The sequence below is a fragment of the Elgaria multicarinata genome, chromosome 1 (genome assembly GCF_023053635.1).
Source record: "Elgaria multicarinata webbii isolate HBS135686 ecotype San Diego chromosome 1, rElgMul1.1.pri, whole genome shotgun sequence".
Classification (NCBI taxonomy): Eukaryota; Metazoa; Chordata; class Lepidosauria; order Squamata; family Anguidae; genus Elgaria; species Elgaria multicarinata.
This window is the reverse complement of record NC_086171.1, coordinates 162,183,110-162,204,629: the sequence shown is the minus strand read 5'-3', so window position 1 is coordinate 162,204,629 and position 21,520 is coordinate 162,183,110. Positions and strand designations below refer to the sequence as shown.

Here is a 21,520-nt window from a genome sequence, read left to right as displayed (position 1 = left end):
AGCCATGCTGTTTGCCTTTCTGTCTAAACATACGTAGAATTGTGGCCTCAAGGTATCTCTTCCATAACTACAGTTCAAATCAGGCCAGGAGTAACTGCTCTCCCCCAAAGGTGCTTTTTATAAAACCACTGAAGAGTTGTGTACATACTCAACCCTCCCAGTGCCTGCACCTCTCTCTCCAAGACTGCTTCTCATTTGTTTTTCTCCCATGGAGTGGGGTCATTTGTGGTCTGTGTGTTACTAGCAGGAAGATGGCCATGGTTCAGCAGGTCCTGCCTGCAGTGAGCTTTAAATGTTCCTGTCGAACTTTGTAGGGATTTGGAGGCATACCTGATTGCAACATGCATTTCCCACTGTCAAATTTAGTTTAGCTCTAAATACTAGTGCTGGGCTGAAAATTTTGATTCTTACAGTTTTGGCATTTTGCTGGGGAAGGGGCAAAACACAAATTCTGGCAAAAGAGGCCAAAACTTTCCTTGGGGAGGAGGACAAGGTTTCTGCTTACCTTTTTAAGAGTAGATGACGAGTGAGGAGCCTTCTTTCTATTTTTCACTTCAAAAACAAACAAAACGAACCACTTTAAAAACACTCCCTGCATTTTTATAGAGAAGCTTCTCCAGCCCGGCAGCTCTTTCTGAACTCCCATGAGACCATGTGGCCTTGCCCTCTCCTATAGGCATTTAGGAAGCGTTCCCAGACAGCAGAAGCTTCTCTGCAAAGAGCGAGCAAACCGGGCTTTTCGAGCTTTAGAAAATCTCTTCTTCCTTGCAGCAATACTGAACCAGCAAGTGAAGAGTTTTCCAAAAGCTCCAGCAGTCCCATTTGTTCTTGTTTGCAGCAGCCTGGGGCTCTCTGCAGCCTGGGAGTTCTTCCTGAGTGCATATAAGAGAGGGTGAGGTCATGTGGTCTCATGTAAGTTCAAGAAGTGCTGCCTCTCTGTAAGCCTCTCTGTAAGGAGTTTCATACTGGGAACATTTTTCAAGTAAAAAACCAAAAACCAAAACCAAAACAAAAACAAAAAAAAGGGGAGGGGGAGAAAAGAAAAAGGAAGAAGTGGCAAGTTTGGTGCAGTGACAGATGTGATTCCTCTTTGTGCCTTTTAAGGAGGATCCTGCAAGTTGATATGTCTAATTTGTGTACGAGTACTTACTGACAAAAGCATTGGGGGTGACATTTCCAGACGCTCCTCAAACAAAACTCAAAAGGGAAGGCTTGAAACATCTATTAACCTACCATATGAAGAGGTATGTAGAAAGCCTGCCCCCCTCCTCAAGGATAAAATTATTCAAAATTCTTCCCCTCCCTGCGAAAGAGGTAATGCCTCTTTCACACAGAGAAAAAAAATCCTGAAAATGGGCAGGATTCAGCATAGCACTACTAAATATTTACTGCAATGCAAGCAAACCAAATGATTGTGGCAAAGAGTCATGCTTATCTGGGGAATGCCAGTAAGCAGGATTTGGCTCAAGAGGCTGAGGTTCAATACCCCCGGGAGCAAAGGAAGAAGTGGCAAGTTTGGTGCAGTGACAGATGTGATTCCTCTTTGTGCCTTTTAAGGAGGATCCTGCAAGCTGATATGTCTAATTTGTGTACGAGTACTTACTGACAAAAGCATTGGGGGAGACATTTCCAGACGCTCCTCAAACAAAACTCAAAAGGGAAGGCTTGAAACATCTATTAACTGTTTTATTCAAGTAAACTGCAAATAGGAGATCAAGAAATTGTTAGCAGTGGATCAGAGATTCACACAATCTACAAAACCACCGGTCACCCCCGTCTTTTTTCCATGACTGCCTGTTCTTGCATTGTTGCTTTATAGGCAACTTCCAACACAACCATCATCAGTACAAAACGCGCAAACTGCTTTCAGACCCATGGCTTCAGCTAGCTGAAAAGATCAAGCAAGATGGGGAAAGAACCATCCAGCTCTTTAACAGTTTATGACTGCAATCCTATACACACTTACCTTGGAGTAAGTTCCATAGAACTCTGTGGGTCTTACTTCTCAGTAGATTAAACAGTAAGAGCTGGATTGCTCTTACTGTGCAATCCAGCAGCACTGGATTGCATGGTAAGAGGCAGAAATTGACTGTCACTTACTTGCAACTTCCCTGATACGTCAACTATAACATTGCAAAAATTAAAGAGGACAGGTAGCTTGGCTGATGGCAAACAATGAAGTTAGACTCCTCTTCAACTTCATGCTGACATATTATTTAACCACCACATTAATCCTCAACCTGGAAATTGGAGAAATGATTTGTTCAGGCTTTGTGCAAATAATGCCAACCCGGTTTTAGAAAGATACCAATCTCAGCAGCAGGGCCACTACTGTATACATTTTTAAAGTATCTAGGCAAAATAGAGGCAGAGCTATTTATTGGCAGATAGAAAACCATCTCTCCAGCAGTTATAAGAACTATACAGCAGTTCAAGGAGAACGTTCTCTTAATCATCTGTTTTTCTGCAGAGAAGTTACCACTGAATAGAAAGTCCCATGCTAAGATACTGAATCTTGGGCTATGTCTAATCAGCAGCTTCTCTGGGCCATATAGTACTAAACCAGAAAGTGTATGTATGTGAGACAGATACCCAAGCCAAATGAAGTCCAAGCCATTTGAGATAGGAGTTGCACCTGAGTCTAATTTGGACAGGCCCACCCATTATGTAGCTCCATGTTGAAGTGACCAGCACAGGAACTGACCCAACCTTAACATGGTTTGGGGCTGTCAGGCATATTGATAGAGTAAGCATTCACCATGTTGTCCACCTGGAAAAGCTCTTTAAATATGAGCTATCATTAAAAACTATCCAATGCAGTTGCCTTTAGTCTATTACTTAAGGGGGGGGGAGAGAGGGGGGGGATATCTTTGAGCATGGGGGCCTAAAGGAGCTCAGACCTACACTTTCAGAAGCAATTGTGATTTCGGCATGCTATACGTGACAACAGCTGACATTTGGAAATGATGCCATCTTAAAAAAACAAACCCTCTCCCAATCACTCATCAGTCTGACAAATATAAGCTTTTATCCCTTTAATAGCACAATAGTTTTAAAAGTCAACTCAAACTAAGTTATCTATAGTGTAGTATGTCAGTTCCAGAGAAAAAACAGACAGGTCCTGTTGGAATAATAAAATGTTGTAACCAGTACAGTAGCATCAGAAGCAGCAGCAACAAACAGCAGCAACTCCATGTTTTAAGAGAATGAAACTTAAATTATCCAGAGGTAGTTGTGGATGAAGGAAAGAGAAAAACCTTGAAAGACAACTTGTTTTGGAAAGACAACTGTACCTAACACACTAACTGTGCTATTATCAATGGAGAACATCACCAAACCCAAAGAGAGACTGGGGTGGGGATGGGGAAGGGATAGGGATTTTGCCATCCTGCTTTCCTTAGTCTTGGCAAACTCTTGCCCGGTTTCAAAGAAGATCCAGTAGTCCTTTCTGTGCAGAATGACTGAGCACCACGGGAAAGAGCTTTCAAGTTGCAGGCTCCCACCCACAAGTCTCTCCTACCTGGGCAGTGGCAGTTAAGAGTTACAAGGGGAGTGGATCAGAGGAAGCGTTACGTGGTTACTGGGGGAAACTCCCATTCGCAGATAAGCGCTAAGGAACAGATCCTGGCAATCTTACCTATAGCAAGCCTAAGTGCTTTGGCTCCAAGGCAGCTAGTTTGGGCTGAGCTGCATGCGATCAACAACAATATACAGGGTGACTGCAAAGAGCCATATTATTCTTCCAACCATAGGAAATGGAGTGAGAAAAGGCAAGATAACATCCTCTAAAACCAGGACCTAGGCAAATGGCTTACAATAGGAAATATTTACTGTCTTCCTCCTTTTAAATGTTGTGGCTTTTCCCACTATATACTGACGTTCCAGAATAAAATGCATATAATACTCCCAATTCCCTATGGCATAACTTTACGCTACTGCCACGTATCCTTTTGGAAGGTGACATGGTGTCTCTAAAGGGGAAATCAGGACTGATTTCAGGAATAACAAGGCTGTCCACTCTTTTTCGAAATGATTAAGTGCTTATTATAAAGATTTATATACCCCTTTCTCTACAAGGAGTGTATTGAGACAGGGCAAAAAAACAGATATAGAACTCGGTGCCCTCTGGATGTGTTTTACTTCAACTCCCATCAGTCCCAGCTGGGAATGCTGGGAGTTGCATTCAAACACATCTGGAGGGCACTAGGTTGGGAAAGGTCGATACAGAACTACATGAATTGGTAGGCTAAAATTTTAACCCTGTCAAACGAGAAGGGGAAACACATACATGGTTCTCCTATTAAACATTACACATCCAATGCGATGGCTGATCTGTTTTACATTGTACTCATGTTGCTGTTTTGTCTGCAAGAACATTGAGGAGGTGGGGGGTCAGGAAAAGGGTGAGGATTCTCCGTTCCTTCCTCAGTCCCAGAACTCGAGAAGAAATAGGAAAACTGAACTGTGAGGTAGAATCAGTTGGCTTTTTCATTGCTCCTCTTCCGACGACTCCTGGGAGATGTTGACCTCTTCATCTTTCTCCTGCACAGGAAGAGAAAAGGATTGGGAAGCTCCTAGAGGGGGGTTATATTGTACTTGTCTTAAGGCTAATCCACATTGTGCATCATCACTAGAGCAGCTACGAAAGGAGAAATGCAGGAGCTTGAGGCTGCCTGTCCATGGATACCTTTATTTCTAGCCATGGATGTGTGGTAATTGGTTGTATCTCATACACCCAAATCCACACTACCTTAAAGAGTCACAAAACTACTACTCTGCATTACCCAAGACTCAACTGTGGTCTTGAAAAGATGGTACAAGGGCAACTTATTGTACCCTGGCTCAAATGAGGCCCCAAGACTATGCTCACAAGAAAAAGCCTACACTGAGTTTAGTCTTACTCTTTTTTCCTTCTCAAGTATCTAACTAGCTGCATTCACAAGTATTTAACTAGCTGCTTTCTGTAGTTCTCTCTGGTCCCCTCCTCTGCCTTCAAAGGAGGTAAGTATGTGCAATGAATTTTCAAATCCATGCTGCAGCTTCCTCCTATAAGACACCTGTAATAAACACAAGCCTTTGAAACTTTGAGTGATGGGCAGAAACTGGCAGATCTGTATCACGCTAGCACAGATGGCATAGTCAGCTGTGACAAACCACAAACAAGTATTTTCCCCCATCAAAGCAGCCACACAAGACACACCAACAAACAGGGCCTGGTTAGGAAGCAACTCTGGCACCCAGTAAGGCACCACAAGTCATGTCATCATTATAGTGATGTTACGATCACCTGATGTTCACGATCGTATCTCGGCATGTCTTTCAGATATCTCAGCTTGGTTGCTTCATCGTCGTTTGAAACTTAATATGGCAAAGACTGAATTGCTTGTTTTTCCTCCTAAACCTTCTCCTCATCTCTCATTCTCGCTTACTGTCAATGATGTTACGCTTACTCCAGTCAAGGAAGCTTGTAGTCTTGGCTTTATATTTGATTCCTTGCTCTCCTTTATTCCTCATATTGAGGCAGTAGCTAAATCCTGTCGTTTTTTCCTGTATAATATTGCCAGGATTTGATCATTTTTGTCTGTCTCTTCTGCCAAGACTCTTGTTCATACACTGGTTATTTCTCGGTTGGACTACTGCAACCTTCTTCTCACTGGCCTTCCTTCTTCTCACATCAGTTCGTTGGTTTCTGTTCACCACTCTGCTGCTAAGATCATCTTCTTGGCTCGCTGCTCTGACCATGTTACTCCACTTCTGAAATCTCTTCATTGGCTTCCAATTCACTTCAGAATCCAATATAAACTTCTCCTGTTGACCTACAAAGCTTTTCACTATCTAGCTCCTTCCTATCTCTCCTCTCTCATCTCACACTATTGCCCCGCTCGTGCTCTTCGCTCCTCTGATGCCATGTTTCTCGCCTGCCCAAGGGTCTCTACTTTCCTTGCTCGGCTTCGTCCATTTTCTTCTGCTGCCCCTTATGCCTGGAACGCTCTACCAGAACATTTGAGAACTACAAGTTCAACCGCAGCTTTTAAAGCTCAGCTAAAACCTTTTTTTTCCCCTAAAGCTTTTAAAACTTGATTTTGTTCTGACTTTATACTGTTAGTTTTACCCTACCCAGTGCCTGTTTACCCTACCCTGTGCCTGTTTGCTTTCTCTTCCCCTCCTTATTGTTTTATTATGGTTTTATTAGAATGTAAGCCTATGCAGCAGGGTCTTGCTATTTTATTGTTTTACTCTGTACAGCACCATGTACATTGATGGCGCTATATAAATAATAATAATAATAATAATATAGTGCAGAATGCTCATTGACACTCTCCCGTCATAAGTTATCATTTGACTGTCAAAGTATTCCAAAATTATATAGCATAAACTAGACTTACGCATCCTGCTATCCTCCAGATCTGTTGGGACTACAATTCTCACTGTCTGAGGGGTGAAAGTAGTCCAACACAACTGGATGGCAACAGGTTGGGGAAGGTGGCATAAATGATGTTCAGTTCAACAACGGATGGGCACGAAGAGCCCTAAATGTGGTGTTTTCTGTGTTTTAGTTGCCATACATCCAAGCTTCCACAAGAGGGACAGTAGCATTAAAACAACCCATCTAATCCAAAATCGAAGCTCTCTTTCTCTCTTTTCACTGTCTCCATTGGTTCACCCTGCTCATTAAGTAGAAACCCTACCATCCACACCCTTCCAGCCCTGAAAAGCAATTGTTTGTGTACGAGGCGGGGGGGGGAACATATTTCTTCAAGGAGGTCTCTCCTCCTGTCTGCTCTCGTTAAAGAAAAACAAATGCTGTCAGAATGAGATGAGTCATGGCTGAGTGTGTGTGTGAGTCAGCAACCTCCACTTCCTTGTGTTTCATTCATAAAAATATACATTTAAGCCACTGTGGAATGTGCCTGCCAAGTCTGTACAACAAGTTCCAGGGCTGGAGACCTCATTTAGCAAAGGAAGGAAATGACTGATGCTACATAACCCCTCTCTGTTTGAGAGAGACTGTAACAGAAATAAGGCTGATAGCCTAACCCAAGCCAGAAAAAGTCTGGCAAGACAACAGGAATGGCTGCAAACAGCCACTGGACATTTGCAATATAAATGGAAGTTTAGTTCAGAGTGAGTTAATATTGCTAGGTGATACTACAGAAAAAACATTCAGTGCTTTTAAGCATCAGTGTTCATAGTTGTTGCAGGTAACACAATGTAATCAGTGCTATTGCTAATACAAGCATCTCCTATAATGCATGGGCCAGGGGTCTAAAAAGGGGGATCATTGTCATCTGGAGTAACTGTCTGGCATTTGTCAATTTGTTTTGTCACCTTGTGCTCAGATCTGAATATGATTAGTTTTTTTTTTTTTAAAAAAAGGAACATAATAAAGGTGTTTTTTTCAGTAAAATACTCATTACTAGTGGACATCATGGCTAATAATTTTACTCGGGTCATAGAACATTTTTAAAAATAGTATCTGGTTGACTCCCTCAAGATGGTACTAACCACTCCATTTAAAGGGACATGTATTTGGAAGTAACTGTGCTGACAAAGGGGTTTGTGTATTGTTGTACACCAAGAATGTTATCTCAATGGAACGCTGATCAACCATTGATCAGTGTCAGCTAACAATCTATAAATGAGAGAAAGGTTTTGGTGTATAGTATGCCAGAGACAGACTACACCTTGGCCTCATTGAACAATTGTATCCATAACTGAAATCTAAAACCCAAGATTTTTCCATGCCGGATTTACAATTTTTACACTGCAGGTTCTGCATTTTTTTCAGTGATGCTCCCAAAAACATTTCAATGCATTATGGTTTTTTTCCCATGGTCGATTGAGACTTTTGGGCCCTAATTGGGCAAAAGGTGTCAAACCTATAGCCCCCAAAAGTATTACATATTTTTGGATTTTTTTAAAAAACACACACACAATATTTTTTTTTGTGAAAGCTCCTCATTTATAGATGACCATCATGGCTAATAATTTCACTGGAGTCACAGGCTATCAAAAATAATTATTCACTCCAAATGATAATGGCCAACCCTTCTGGCCCATGGACTACTACTAGAACACAACCTTGTTTATATTGTACATCACACTGAGTGGAGGGATGATCCAAAAATCTTCGAAATAAATAATATAGCTTTCCCAAACTATCTTGCCTTTGTCAGCTACACCCTTGCTGGAGAGCTCTCCAAGCCTAATCCCATTACTTTCTAGTCTTCCAAGTAGGGCTTGAAAGAAGGAACTATAGCATTATCTGCAAATTTGAGTTGGAGTGTAGCCTCAGCCATATCCCAGCCGATTGTCGACTTTGGGCAGAAACACAGAAGAATGTTGCAAGCCTGTCAGTTACGGATAGCAGTTGGTGCAGATAGCAGAAGTATCGAAGGCTTCTAGTTCTGTTGCCAGAAAAATCCAGGTTTTGAGAAATTAAAGGCCAAATGTGTTGTCTTCTTTGCATAGTTTGATGTCAGGGTTGCAAGGCGAAAACAAACAGAACAACAAAAGAATATCTTCGCTGCAAATCTGGTTGCATGTTTTGGAAGGCTGCCTCTGCCTATTAGGAGTGCTTCCAGTCAGCTGCTTCTGGCAGGGTTGCCCTATATTCAGCTCATACTTTGGTGGCTGGGGACAGATTTGAGCTGCGGTGCCATTGGACACTTCTAGTGCTCTGAGTAGGATGGAGGAAGCAGCATATTCTGCACTCGGAAACAAACAATGGCACACCTGTCTGACCACTGGATATTTTAAGCTTGCTTTGGGCAACAAGCGAGGATGCAACGAAATGCTGTAGCGAAACCCCAGCACCTGAACTGAGTGCTTCTGTTCAGTGTTCCAGTACTATTCAGTCCTCTGGGAGAGAATGGTCAGAGAGAAGAGGACAAAACCCACTTTTAATTTTATTATTGCATTTATATCCCATCTTTTTTCCACCAAGGAACCCAAGGTGGTGTACATAATCCTCTTCCTCTCCATTTTATCCTCACAACAACCCTGTGAGGTAGGTTGGGCTGAGAGTCTGTGACTGGCCCAAAGTCACCCAATGGGTTTCCATGGCCAAGTGGGGACTAGAACCCCGGATCTCCTGACTCCCAGTCCAACACTTTAGCCACTACACCACACTGGCTCATCTTCTTCAACTCCAGCTCTCTCCTGTTGTGCTATATAGTACTGAAGGGCTCTGTTTGGAGATGACTGCCAATGCCACATCTGAGCTTGCTAGGTATTGTGCACGTGTGTTCTGTAGCACGGGAAAGGGGGGGGGAGTGTCCTTTTTGCTTTGCTTTCCTTCTTGAAGCATCCCAGTAAAATACAGGGAGGGAAATTTAAATCTTGTGGCTCACATTCTCTCCCTGCCCCACCTCGAAAACCATTCAAATCTCACCCTTCAGGATACTTACTGTAAGCCAGTCTGGCTATGCTACCTGAGCTAATGGGAGTTGCAGTCCAAAACACCAGGAAAGCACCAAGCTGGGGAAGGCTGCTATTAGGGACAAAATCTGTCATGGTGACCATGGGTGGCAAGAGTGCTGGAACAGGTCTTGGCTTATCTATCTATTCCCATCGTTGAATCAGTCAGCCTCACACCCTTTCCACTGAGGCCATAGTACCTTCCTGGGTGGGAGGTCTGAGAGTGGTGGAGGCAGCACTGGCAGCTGCAGCACAGGGCAAAGGCTATGAGGAATGGAGTGACCAGCCCCAAGGGACAGGGGCCTATTTTCCCTTTGGAGCTAGAGAGAGAAAGAGAGGAGTGGATGGACAGAGCAATCCTAGGTAGATCTACTCAATAGTAATTCCAATCAAGTTCAATGGCATTTATTCTCATGTAAGCGTGCACAGAACTGCAACCTTAGAAAATAAAGGTGGGGAGTGGGGAATGAAACAGGGCGTGTGGGGGGGCAGGGAAGAGGGTGATGGATGTATGGTTTCTGTCAAGAGATGGATTGTATCTTACTCCCTCGCTATTTGGGGCTCAGACCCAACTTCTTGCCTTCTACTTAGTTTCTAGGGCGTTACTTGTCTTTTGTGACTAGCTGTACCCTCAAAGCAGCCATTTTATGGTGGTGCCTACAATAGTTGCTCAAATTGCCAAAATGAGTGCACAGGCTCAAAAAGGTAGCGAACCCCAAGATTAGGGGTCTTGAGCAGATCAGTGTTCTCACGAGGAGGAAAAGTTATTCTCCACCACCACCACCCTGCCTGGTCTCGTAACAAGGGTATTCCATATTTTGGCATCAGTTTCACAAGACATGAGCAGATTGCAAATAGAGCTTAGCCATTATCAGAAAGAAGAAACAGTCTGCAGTTTTAGCAAAGTCAACAGAGCCTTCCCCATAGTGGCAGAAAGGGAACAAATCCAGACCAAAACACCTTAATGGGCTGTGAAATGCAGTGGCTGCTCTAAACAATGAAGGCCAGATGAAACTGCCTGAAACTCACTCTGCAAGAATGCGAAAATGTCACACTGGTAGCACCAAAGCTGAGGCAACTAATAGAGAAACAGCCACTTCCTGTTACTCAGTTCAGTACAAGAAAGAAAAGAACACTAGGAATAATTATAGATAAAACACAACACAGGGAAGATGCCAATGTGACAGCTGTGTTTTTAACCACCGATACCACAAGAAGACACCAAGCAATTGCCAAAGAAAGAAGTACCTGTGGCAGGTAGCACAGGGCTTGGGGCTTCCAGCAGAGACATGCTCCCCAGGGCCACACAAACAGAAAATATTCATATTTGCATCTCACCCCATTTTGTTATAGTAGTATCTATTGGATTCAGAGGGCCACCCAACAACTCACATATAGAGCCACTGGGTCCTCTTTTTTGTATTACCATATTTTTATCTTGGCACTTTCAACAAAACTGAGGTTAAGGGGAGGAAGAAGGTGCCCTGACAAAGGCTTCTGGCCACCAGTAACCAAGAAGCCCACCAGTAACCAAGAAGCCTTGGGGCAACAGGGCCTTTGGTGGGAAATGGGCTCCACCCCCCAGCAATTTTTCAGCAGGGGGCTTTCCCACTCTCTATGGAGAGATTCTGTCAGTTCTCTGAATATGGAGTAGGGAGAAAAGCCCTCTCTGCCCCAAAAATGGCTGGAGTGGGGTTGGGGGGTAGAAACCACCCTTTTCTCTCACCACCACCACCAAGGAACCTTCTCCCCCATCTCCGCTGATAACAGGGCAGCTTCTCCTCACCCTATGCCAGGGGAAGGCAATCTCCAGTCTGCAAACTTAATCCATCTTATGAGGTCGCCCAATCCAGTTCACAGAGGGTGGGTCATCCTTTGCGTGCCCCTCCCCAAGCCCCTCTTCCTGTCCTGGGGAGAGGAATCACTACGTTATTGCCAATTTCTGACTGGAGATAAGAGGATTCGCACATGTATCACTTGAGATCTTGGTGATCAGAGCTAGCCAAGGGATTCCCTACAAATCTGCCAAGCCCTGGCTAAGTCCCCTCTTGTGTCCTGATTGAGACGCGTGTGGCACGGGAAGAAGGCGGCTGATTCTGTCAGGGTTACAGGACACAGTGAGACGGTCACTGTGCAGAGGTACAGAGACCGCTCTCTGCCTTGAGAGGGGAGCAAAAACAGTGGTGGGCCAGAGTGGATGATGTCATGGGAAGAGGGTGGGACTTGGGGCATAACCTTCCCTTGACATCACCCTGCCTGCTAGCTTTGTCAGGGGAGTGAGGCAATCTCCCTGGCCTAGGCAAATGAATGGAGAAATGGCTTCGTTCACTGGCATGGCGATGGAGAGAGGAAAACAAGCAAAGAAAAAGGCACACGCACACATACGGGGCACACGTGCACATAAACAGAGAGAAGGGAGCTTACTCCCCTTCTTTCAAAACGACAAATGTGCCCACAGGCCTAGTGACAATGGGAAAAGAGTAAGCCAGTCTCCTGCTGACTGTGCTGAAGAGAAGCTGTAAGAGAGGAATGAGAAGCTATTTTGCTGATGTTACTGTCGACACACTCTGAGACGAAGGGCACTCAAGATCGGCCTCAAATGTAACACTAGCCGGTTCATGCCCCAGAACTTCTACTTGCAAGACCCATATATCACTCTACATTTGATAAAGTATCCAAGCAGTGAACAATAAAAAGGGGAGAAAATAATAACAATCAAAATACAGAACCAAAAACCATTAAAACCAGATTGTGTCAATAAAACAACCATTTGTTTAAATAAAAATGTCTTCTGCAGGTGCAGAAAATGAAACAATGTTGGTGCCTGCCTGATATCAACTAGCGGGGAATTCCACAGCGAGGGAGCCAAGACTCTACAGGTTCTACTCTGAGTAGACTCCAAACAGACTGCAGGTCCATGTGGGACCGCCAAGAGTGCCTCATCTGATAACCTCAGTGGCTTGAATTGGGCTCAGTAGCCAATAAGTGGGCAATCAGTCTCAGGACAGATATAATATGACTCAATTTAGGAAAACCTTTCATGCAGGCACCATCCCATTCCCACTTGCACCGGGGATGGGGAAGGTTCAGGGTCTGTAACAGCTGGGCTAGAGGACACACATGTTTATGTTTCTTTCACAGGAGATTATACCATCAGTGCTTTTGTGATGGGTCTCTGCCAATTTCTCAAACTTTTGTGGACTGAGCTTACTGCCGGAAGGTTTTACTAGGTATGTACAGCATTACTCATAATTGCCTCCCCTGAACAAGTTGAAGGAGTAGAGAGATTCCCGTTGCACTTTTCACTTGTAGGTCATGAAGCACAAAATCATGTCTCAGGGACAGAACAGCACCTATTAGAGCAAAATTCAAAGGTCAAGAATTGTTTAGAGATTTGGGGCAGAATTCCAGGTTCATGAGCATCCATTGGATGGTATCCAATCCATAACAGAATGATGCTCAATATATCCACTCCTCTTGATCCAATAACTTGTTTTTCTCATCTGGAGAACCCGCTATTTATGAACAGATCTGAAGTGCAGAGCCCTTTGCTAACTGAAACACCAAACAGGTTTTCTAAATACAAAAAGAACAACACCCCCTCCAAAAATAATCTTCCTGGAGAAGTGTTGCTTTACTTTCAAAAACAAAAACTTACTGATTTTTTGGGTCGGCCTCGAGGTTTCCTCCCCGCTGTTTTTACAGCAGCTTTCTGGACAGAAAGGACACAAAGATGAAAGCTGTAAGTCAAGACAGTGATATAAGGCTTTTGTCATCCACCCCAAACCCAGTCCTATTTCAGACACTTCTCTATTTGGGATTTCTGTTTTCTGATTAAAAGGCAGTTATGTTGTTGGGCAACTCCTGAAATAAACACATCCTCAGAGAGTAGCTGGAAAACAGCATGGAGAGTAAGCAAAGTTTCATGGTAACAGTGGTACTCTTTGTAGAGGAAGCTCTTTGGGGTAGTTCCAATTCTGGTTTGACTGAAGAGTCCTGCGAAGGTTTCACTTCTAGATTTTGCTCCTGAAAAGTCAGTGGCTTGATTTTTGGCATTACATATGCAAGCCACAGTGTCTCCCCTCTCCAATTCTCTTACTTCCAGTTTCATGCAAACTATAATATGCCACTGCATCTTAACTGGCAAACTATGATTCTTACTAAATGGGGAGTGAGCAAATTGTGGCATACGAGGAGTATGCAACCCCAAGCCTTGCTCATTTAACACCAAAACATACTGGCTGTTGTGAAAAGCAACCCATTGAAGATTTAGGAAAAAGGCACCAACATTCCTGCAACATTATTTTTCACATCTGGATGGACACTGTAACAAATACCATCCTCTCCAAGACTGGTGCTTGAAATGGCCCACAGAGCATCTATCTGCAAGTATTATTATTATTTATTTATTTATTTATTTATTTATTTATATAGCGCCATCAATGTACATGGTGCTGTACAGAGTAAAACAATAAAATAGCAAGACCCTGCCGCATAGGCTTACATTCTAATAAAATCATAATAAAACAATAAGAAGGGGAAGAGAATGCACCAAACAGGCACAGGGTAGAGTAAAACTAACAGTATAAAAGTCAGAACAAAATCAAGTTTTAAAAGCTTTAGGAAAAAGAAAAGTTTTTAGCTGAGCTTTAAAAGCTGCGATTGAACTTGTAGTTCTCAAATGTTCTGGAAGAGCGTTCCAGGTGTAAGGGGCAGCAGAAGGGCTACTTGTGAGAAAGCACCCTAACACTATTTCAGCTGGTAGACCTTTCTCCCTTCAATATTGCTGTCCTGATCTGTGGTTGTATATATTGCAAACACTGAATTAGCAGCACAGGGAACAAAGGAAAGAAATAACAAAACTGAAATGGAGCAACTTTGTGCAGACACAGCCTTAAGCTATGCTCTAGGGGTACATGAATGTGAAATCTTAGCTTTTGTGTCTGCGCACCACTGGGTGTATATACACAGTGTAATCACAGCTGTCAAGAACAACAAGGAAACTTGTTTCAAAACTCCTCAAGTGTGTGCAAAACTATTACAAAATGTAGAATCTCATGAATTTTAAGTTAATCTCGCAATCCAAGGATGTGACTCACGTGTGCTTTGAACACTTGGGGTTGGCAGCAGTGTCTCTTGCAATTGGCCTTTCCTTTTGCCTTCTGGGGCCCATGCCACAAGTCCCTCCCTTGTCATCCCTCCCCATCACAACAATTTTCAACAGGAGCCATCTGGGCTCCAGCCCCGTGACTCAGGGACGTATGCAGGATATGAGTCGCGTATTTTCAAAACGGTTGAAACCAAACACAACAACACACATCCCACTCTTGGAACTTTGGTCAAATCTCCCCCCCCCCCCCCGCCCAACCGCCACATCTTTACTGGTGCTTATACCCTTCAAGGAGGGGGCAATGAAGAGGACCAAGGTTTGGCCCCGATGATCACAGATTGACCTTCTGACAGCTGGAACCTTGCTTGGGATGCTATAGGTATCCCAATCCTGTTATTCTGCTTTAACTGCAGTGGGGCAAGCTCTGGCTGTATGATTCAAAGCAGAAGGTTATTCGAGGGTCAGGCATTACAATTCAACACACCAAACACCTCAAATCACAGACACCTTCAAACAGCAGATGAGCAATTAGCAGAATTACTATGGGTGACAACAGCTTGTGCAAAATGCAGCAGCCAGATTGATAACCGGAACCAGAAGGTCCGAACATATAAGACCGATTCTGGCCCACTTGCATTGGCTGCCTATATGTTTCCGAGCCTAATTCAAGGTGCTGGTTTTAACCTATAAAGCCTTACATGGCTTGGGACCACAATACCTGATGGAATGCCTCTCCTGACATGAACCTACCCATGCACTACGCTCAACATCTAAGGTCCTCCTCTGAGGGAAGCTCAGAGGATGGCAACAAGGGAAAGGGCCTTTTCACTGGTGATCCCCCAATTATGGAATGATCTTTGCTTCAACCTCTGCAACAGCTATTCTGGGCCCCAAAGGCCCAAGGAATGGTCTAGAAGAGGTCTAGAGGAAAGACCAAAGCATGTAACTCACAAGGAGCAGCAGGCAGCTGTTAGAGCAATAGTACCAAATGCTTTTGTGCTGGAAGCGGACTGGAGGCAGGAAGGCAACAAAGTTACCCAACACGGAGAAGTGGATATATGCTCAGTGGTGCTGCAATGCGAGTATACCTGCTATTTTTCCCAAGTCACAGAAAAGTCTCGCATCAAGTCACTCCAAAGCAGGCAGCAAAACTTAGGTCCCCAACTCCTACTTGAGTACTGCAACTGAGCCAACCAACGATGGAGCAGTGTCCATTACAGAGCCCAAAAGAAGGAGGAGGAAGGGAACACAGCAGCTGCAGGGAGCCAGGTGCCCAACAGGCAGAAGCAACTGTCTCCAGAACTTGCTGGGTGCTCCCTTCTCTTTGCATTTTATAATCTGAACAGATGGCAAAGGACTTGGGCTAAGCCGAGGTGTTCTGCAGCTTGGCCGCCAATTCAGGACCAAGCATCTGCTTCTCTAAAGCAGCTGGGACACTTAAAGATCCTTCTCAGTATCTACTTGGGGGAGGAGGGAGGAGGAAAGGAAGAATATGCCCTTTGTGAATTGGCTTAGTGTTTTCGATTTCATACACACACACAGCTGCTAAGTCACCAACTGTGGGGTCATTTATTTACTCACTTTACTTGCTGTCTTCCCAACTCTCACCCAGTTTCAATCACATTGCACCCGATGACATGGAAGACGTTACTCTCCACCAACAAGGAGAATGATATGACCAGGTGGCTGCTATGCCAGATAAGCAACTAGAAACAGAGGGGGCCAGGCGTTCAAGGGCCCCAAAGTCTGGGAGGGGCCAGGGAAGCCGACCACAGCTCTCCATTTCCCCAAAGAATTTCTTATCTTCCTCTTGCATGAATGACTGGGGCATATCCCCTTCTGCTCCTTACAGCTATATAAACTCCAGCTGCCAGGACACACAAAAAGCAAATGTCACCAGCTGTCCAGCTAATTCAAACAGCTTCTGCACAAAATAGCTTAGATTTGGGTGCCTGCGGGATTTCTGTATTTCTCCTCCTCTACTCCTCTCAAGCTCAAAAATAAAAAATTAAAAAATAAAACACAAATACAAGCTTAGTCTATTTTGGGGGAAAAAAAACCTACGTTTGCTGAGATAACAGAGAACTCTGATGGGGTGGGTGGTGAGAGGAGATCACTTACAAGGCAGGGATACTCAGCCCTTCCTGTGCCGACCCATTCTGCCCTTGAAATGCTCTCCCATCCCCAGGTAGAGTTTAAAACATCCTGGGTGAGAGTGGGGGTGATTGCAGAAAAGAATCAATGGCTAGCTTTGATAAAAGAGCAAGTACCCCTAATTCGGCCTGCAAACCTCCATGTTAGGGAAACCAGATTTGGGAACCCCATGTTTCCTCTTTGGCATCTAGTTGTGCCCTCGTCCTATAGGAATTGAATTTCAGTACAAAGGCATGAACAGGGCAGAATTAGAAAACATCCCATTTTTTATTAAAAAAAAAGCAAGAGAAGGGAAAAACAGCAAGAGGCTGTGTTGGCTCATTTGAAGGAAACACACACATATTTAGCATAGGAACCATGTCATGACACTTTTATAAGAGCCACAGCTCACCCCTTTGCTATTGTTACTTGGCCCTCGTAAAAGGTATTAGGAGACGGTCCCAATAAAACCCAACGTTTTGACTCTCCATGTGGCTGGTTCATTCCCCCCATGGGAAAAGTATTTATGTCCAGATGTAGTCTTACAGTCAAACCCAGTTGAGCAAATTATATTTTTCTAACTCTACACACATATACACACAAACAAAACATGAGTAGTTGGAGAGGATGTGAAGTTTGTTGTCCAGCCCCCAGAATACCTACCCTTCCCTTTGTAGTGGCCTTGTTTTTGCTCCCCTTTGGTCTGCCACGTGGTCTCTTGGGTGCTGGTGCTTCGGCGGGTTCTTTCTACAGAGAAAGAGCATTACAGTCAGCTAAAGGGGCAGAAAAGAGCAGACACACCTGTGCATCTTCAACTAGGACAGGGCATGTGCTCCCCACCCAGAAACCAAAGTGAAAGAAATGAAGGGACCCCATCAAACTGCACCAAGGAAGACAATTTCACATGCATAACACCCATAGGGACACTACTACTGAGTAATTACTGGTGTTAGCTCATCCCATTAAATGACACAAAACTCCAACAAATGAGTTTTTGTTTCAGACCTGAATATTAATCTCTGTTTAAGCAGGGAGTGTTTGAAGTACAGTGTCGGAAAATGCTATAACGTTTGAAGTACAGTGTTGGAAAATGTACCACCCATTCCACACCTCAAGTGATGCAGGCTACAAATTCTTTCCTGCATGGAGTCAGCCCAAAGTCAGTGTTGGCAATGCAGCGCTCACAACCTTAAGACTATAAAAACGATGTACTCTGAGTCCTGTACTGTCCCCCCAGAAAAGATAAATCCCACTACACCCCACTTTGAGACTGCATGTTGAAGGACTTAGAAGATGGATGCACAGCTTCACAAAGATTTGGACAGACCAGGAAATGTTGATCAGGATTTGGGTAGCACTTCTTTCAATGGGGAAGTAATACAGGCTGGAAAGAGAAAAGCTGCTTTTTAGTACAAGTTTGGAGATGTTAAGAAAAATCCCTGTTAAACCAAGATCCTTTTCTGAGGCATGGGAAAGGGGGCATTTGTTACTTTAGAAGCCTACCCCCACCCCTTAGCCCAAACACATAAAACCACAACCCAGAGACTTAATACCTGGAAATTAATAAATATTTTATAAATTATATATTTCTGTCAGGTCAAATGTCACACAGCTACTGTTTCTAACTTCCTGTCATATGGCAGCCTTGTTCCCCCAGTTCTCTAGAGCACTTCCTCACTCTGCTAGTTCAGGCAGAAGGAAGAGGAGAAGGTGGCAACTGCTGCTGCCTCAGACCAGCCAAAAGAACAGCCGAGGAGACCAGATTTTGATCTAACTTCTTCATGGAGGACCCAGAATGACTTGATTAACAGGGGTCAGACATGTGGGCCCCAAGACGTGGATAAAAGAAACCACAAAAAGATTTCACTTTTCACTTTATCAGGAAAAAAATCACACACATGAATATGGAGAAAGCAGTAGAAGCATAAAAGAATCTAGAAGAAATCAATTCAGAGTATTACCAGCCAAAGTCAAAACTATGTTTAAATCCTTGGCAGGTAATCAGTACAATTGAAAAAATGTTTCAAACTTCTATACTGACTAGGGGTGTGCACGGACCCCCCGCTCCGCCCCGCGGGCCAATCCGAAAATTTCGGATCAGCCCGCTCCGCGCTGCTCCGCCCATACTCCGCTCCTCTTCGCCGCGGAGCTCCGGCTCAGAATCAGAGCTCCGCAGTGGAGGGGAGTGGTGCCAGGTAAGGCCGGGAGAGGAGGGCGGGGGGGGGGTTACCGGGCCCTGCCACCATTGCCACCCGTGTGGCAACGGTGGCAGAGCCTGGTAAGGGACCAAGGGGGAGGGGGGCCTTACCTGCCTCCGTCCGCAGTCCGTCGGCTTCTTCAATTGAGCCCGCAGTTCAGCCAGGAAGTCGGGGCAAGTGCGGCCTAGACTTCCTGGTTGAACCGCGGGCTCAATTGAAGAAGCCGAGGGACCGCGGATAGAGGCAGGTAAGGGAGAGGAGGGGGGGTTTACCGGGCTCTGCCGCTGTCGCCGCATGGGCGACAGCGATAGCGGCAGGGCCCGGTAAACCCCACTTACCTTTCCGGTGGAGCTCTGGATGGAGGCGAAGGATCCGCCTTCACCTCGATCCTCTTCGTCACGCTCCGCCAGCCCCCCAATCCTCTTCGCCTCCGCCTTAAGGGGAGGCGAAGCACCCCGCTCCGCTTCTAATTCGCCGGTCTGATTAGAAGCGGAGCACATCCCTAATACTGACCATACATTAGGTTACACACACACGCAAACACTTACTTAAAAGAAGCCCTAATTGTTAAGGCCTAATGCAGGAGTCAGCAACACAGTGCCGACAGTCACACTGGCACCCTCCAAGCACCACCCACCCACCCCCGGCCCGGTGTGCCCGTGAAGCCGCTTTCCCCTACCTCTATTAAAGCCAATGGAGCAATATCACTCCATTAACTTCAACAGAAATGGGGGAAAAGGGTAATTTCCCACCCCCATGAAAGACCCTTGGGACTGTTTTTTGGCACTTCTGCAAGGAAACTCCTTTGTCCCTGGGTTACTACTCCCGAGTAAAACCAAATGCTGGGGCACAGGAGGCACAAGGATAGCAACATCAATTGTAGGTATGCCAAATGTCCTTTTGTACTGAGATGGCTCCTGAATACATGAAGGAAGGAACGTAGGAAACAGTCAGACCATTGGTTTATCTAGCCCAGTACTGTTGATACTGACTGAGAGTAGCTCTGCAGGGTTTCAGGTAGGATTTTTTCCAGCCCTACTTGCTGCTATGAGGGATTGAAACTGGGTCCTTCTACATGAAAAGCATGTGCTCTACCACTGAGCCGTGGCCCTCTCCCTCTAGCTCGGATAGCATTCTGATGCTTGCAAAGCACTAAAAGCCCCGCAGAGATTCAGAACATACTTCAATACTGCTCTGTGGAATCGCAGTCATCGTCCAGTAGAACTGCCCTTCGTCCCAGCGGACTTGCAACAACAACGTTGCTTGCACCTTCATAGTGTTCCCCTTTTTTTGCCATAAAGACGTAAGAAGAGCCACGCTGGATCAGACCAAGGGTCCCTCTAGTCCAGCATTCTGTTCACACAGTGGCCAACCAGCAGTTGACCAGGAACCCACAAGCAGGACCAAGTGCAATAGTACCGCAGCAACATAGCTACTGGAAGTAGCACATAGCTATAAGGACTAGTATGTGCTACTGGAGGAAGCAAACAGCTATAAGGACTAGTATTCACTGATAGCCTTCTCCTCCAGGAATTTATCACAGCTGTTTCTAGCAACAGCCAATGGAAGGCGATAATTGCAGTACTGTTTGCAAAAGCTTCCCCTAGTAACATGAATGGAAAGGTGCCCACAAACCTGAGGCTGTTTCCTGGGCCGCCCTCGTCCTCTCTTCTCAGAGACATCCTTGTCTTGCTTGGCAGCCAGGGCTTGGCTCGATTTTGCACTGGATTCACTCATCTTCTCTTTCAAAAGACAGAAATAATAATTAAATTAAATGATAGTATATGTCACTCTCAAACTCCCATGTTACAGATCTCAGTATCTGCTCTCCAGATACTGGTCTGGGGACTGAAAATGAGATTTGCCACATTGGCGCTTCAGGATCATCAGGCTGCATAAACAGAGGCGAGCAACCCACAGTCTACATGCAGCACCTCAGGCAGACTTGTCCCTCTCCCAACCTGGGCAGGGAGAATGGAGTGTTTTCAACTGGTAAATCTAACTAGTTCCACACCATCATAAAACACCCAAACAGCTTCGAAGGATCTCGGAGAAACCTGAAAGGGGGTGTTGTGGTGGGCAGGGAGGGGACACAAGAGGTCAGATTATGAAGGATCCTATGGCCTCTCCACCCCTGCCAGTGCACCTCCACTAGATGAGCTCAGATGCTCTACTAGAAGAAAAAGCCAGGATGGAGAGCAGAAATTCTCCTCCATTCTCCTCCTGTCCTGCTGGCAGCAGCCCAGCAGGAGACTGAATACTCTGAAGCCTCCAAGATTGGAGGCTTCCGTCCAACAAGGGTGCATTACATAGGATTGTGCCCTAAAACACTGTTCTGAAGAAAAAAGAGCACACTTTGATTTTAACATGGTGCCTATGCCTTTATACATCATAGGAAGAGGGATTCCCTCTTGTGTAAGAGAGAAGGGGAAATGCTTCTAATATGGCATCCACCACTTTTTTTAAAATAAAAAAGAGTACTTTAATTACAAGTGTCTTAATAGGTTTTTTTTCCCGGTCTTCTTTCTACATTGATTATTGACCAATTAGTCAACCAAACATTGCAGCCCTGGTTATTTTATCATAATCTTACCAGCGACAGTTCACAAGAAAGAGGAATTGACACCTGCTCAGAGATCTCATCTAAAGTTGTACCGGA

The 21,520-nt window shown here is 44.8% G+C and overlaps 1 protein-coding gene across 2 annotated transcripts; it reads right to left on the bottom strand.

The window, feature by feature from the left end:
* Positions 1-1,660: 1,660 nt before the first annotated feature.
* Positions 1,661-20,625, bottom strand: HMGA1 (high mobility group AT-hook 1). Of its 2 annotated transcripts, none has more exons than XM_063141361.1 (4): positions 20,497-20,625; positions 17,327-17,410; positions 13,069-13,132; positions 1,661-4,535 (listed from the first exon to the last, which is right to left on the bottom strand). In XM_063141361.1, the coding sequence occupies exons 1-4, from the start codon at positions 20,596-20,598 to the stop codon at positions 4,489-4,491; spliced, it is 297 nt and encodes a 98-aa protein (XP_062997431.1). In that variant the 5' UTR covers positions 20,599-20,625; the 3' UTR covers positions 1,661-4,488. The 2 variants fall into 2 exon arrangements, with proteins under 2 accessions (XP_062997431.1, XP_062997440.1); XM_063141370.1 differs by having other exon boundaries at positions 1,661-4,542; positions 13,075-13,132.
* Positions 20,626-21,520: the final 895 nt, after the last annotated feature.